The sequence below is a fragment of the Lathyrus oleraceus genome, chromosome 2 (assembly GCF_024323335.1).
Source record: "Lathyrus oleraceus cultivar Zhongwan6 chromosome 2, CAAS_Psat_ZW6_1.0, whole genome shotgun sequence".
Taxonomy (NCBI): domain Eukaryota; kingdom Viridiplantae; phylum Streptophyta; class Magnoliopsida; order Fabales; family Fabaceae; genus Lathyrus; species Lathyrus oleraceus.
Window position 1 is genome coordinate 236,005,100 of NC_066580.1, and position 2,149 is coordinate 236,007,248.

Consider the following 2,149-nt stretch of genomic DNA (forward strand, 5'->3'; position numbering starts at 1 on the left):
TGAAGTAATCAAGGCAACTAGAAAGAATTGATGACCGTTGGAACCTTTGGCTTTATCATCCCAATCATATCAATACCCCACATAGAGAAGGGCCATGGAGAAGTCAAAACATTCAACGGAGTTGGTGGAACATAAATCTTGTCACCGTATATCTGTCACTTGGGACATCTTCTAACGAAGTTGTAACAATCGACCTCCATCATTGTCCAGTAATAATCAGCTCAAAGGATCTTTGGTGGGCCCTTTTGCATGTACACCTTTACAACCCTCATGTATGGACCTTATGATTGTGCTTGCTTCATGTCTATCCATGCATTTGAGTAACACATAATCATAATTCCTTTTTTATAGCACATCACCATTCAAGAAAAAAATTGAGCAAAAGTCTTCTTAGAGCTTTCTTATTGGTAATGAATATATCCTCGGGATATTCCTATTTTTCCAGATATCTTTTTATGTCATAGAACCAAGGTTTATCATCAGAATCTGCCTCGATTGCTAGACAATGCAGTGGTTCATCCAAGTGATCAATGCAAATAGTAGGTGCTTCATTCTTCGCCTTGACTTTAAACATGGATGCCAGATTAGCTAGAGCATTTGCCAGGTGATTCTCTTTGCTTGGGATATGATGAAAAGAGATTTCATAAAAATAGGGAATCAACTTCATAATATGCTCCCTGTAAGGAATCAATTTACTATCCCGAGTCTCCCAGACTCCTTTAACCTGACTGATTACTAGAGCGGAATCTTCGTACACTTCAAGAATTTTGATTCTTAAGTCAATGGCTGCATCAATACCATAGATGCATGCTTCATATTCTGCCATGTTATTGGTACAATCAAAGCATAATCTAGAAGTAAATGGAAGATGGAAGCCAATTTGATATGTAATAATTGCACCTATTCCATGACCTCGAGCATTAAAAGCACCATCAAACACGAGCGTCCATCGCAATCCTGGTTCGGGGCCTTCTTCAGGGCCTGGAATAACATAGTCTCCGATAAACAATATATCTTCATATGGAAAGTCAAACCTCATCGGTTGATAACCTTCCACAGGCTAGTAGGCAAGGTAGTCAGACAAAACACTCCTCTTTATGGCTTTTTCTTACTCAGTTAACATCATTTGCCAACGAGTAATTCTACCAGTGACAACAGGATTTTCAAAAATATACTTGATTGGATCCATATTGGATATCAACAAAGTGGTATGGTAAACCATATATTGTCTCAAGCGTCGAGCAGCCCAAGCCAAAGCATAACAAGTTCTCTCTAAGAGTGAGTATCTGGTCTCACACTCAGTGAACTTCTTGCTTATATAGGATATTACATGTTCTTTTCTTCTTGTGTCGTCCTGCTGACCCAAAACACAACCCATAGATTCATCGAGTACAGTGAGATACATAATAAGAGGCCTACCAGGAACATGTGGTATGAGCATCGATGGTTCTTGTAAATACTTTTTTATCTTGTCAAATGCCACTTAACAAGTGGTACCAGAGCACTGGTTCACTAGTGCTTTGTATCTTCTCATAACAATATGGCTTCTGAACCAAATGGGGCTTACAATAGAGCTCCAGTTTTCAACGGTGAAAATTACGGCTATTGGAAAGACTGCACGCGAGTACACATAAATTCCATAGAAAGGAATGTATGGGTTGCCATCTTTGACGGTCCTTTTAAAATTACTATGACCAACGCGGAAGGCAACATTGTACCAAAACCAGAGGCACAATGGACTATCGACGATGAAAAGAAGTGGGCATACAATTGGAAAGCTTGAAACATTTTAATTTCAGCACTTGGTATTGATGAGTATTATAGGGTATCCCATTGTACGACTTCCAAGGAGATGTGGGATGCGTTATAAGTTGCCCATGAGGGAACTAACGAAGTTAAATAGTCCCGCATAAACACACTTACTCAAGAGTTTGAACTCTTTCACATGAAACAACGAGAATCCATCTCCGACATGCAAAAGAGATTCACTCATCTCATTAATCGTTTAAATGCACTTGGGAAGCCTATTTCCAATGAACTTGCTACTAATAAAGTGTTGAGATCTCTTAGTAGGGAATGACAGCCTAAAGTGACAGCTATCAAGGAAGCAAATAACATCACCACACTCGACATCACAACTCTATTTGGC

At 39.3% G+C, this 2,149-nt stretch overlaps 1 protein-coding gene across 1 annotated transcript; it reads right to left on the bottom strand.

The window, feature by feature from the left end:
* Nucleotides 1–433: 433 nt before the first annotated feature.
* Nucleotides 434–1,039, bottom strand: LOC127122723 (uncharacterized). The gene has a single exon (XM_051053017.1). The coding sequence runs from the start codon at nucleotides 1,037–1,039 to the stop codon at nucleotides 434–436; it is 606 nt and encodes a 201-aa protein (XP_050908974.1).
* Between the last annotated feature and the right edge of the window lie 1,110 nt (nucleotides 1,040–2,149).

Bases quoted from the DNA above. Each gene is read 5' to 3' on its own strand.
- LOC127122723 (XM_051053017.1), bottom strand. From the start codon at position 1,039: ATGAGGTTTGACTTTCCATATGAAGATATATTGTTTATCGGAGACTAT.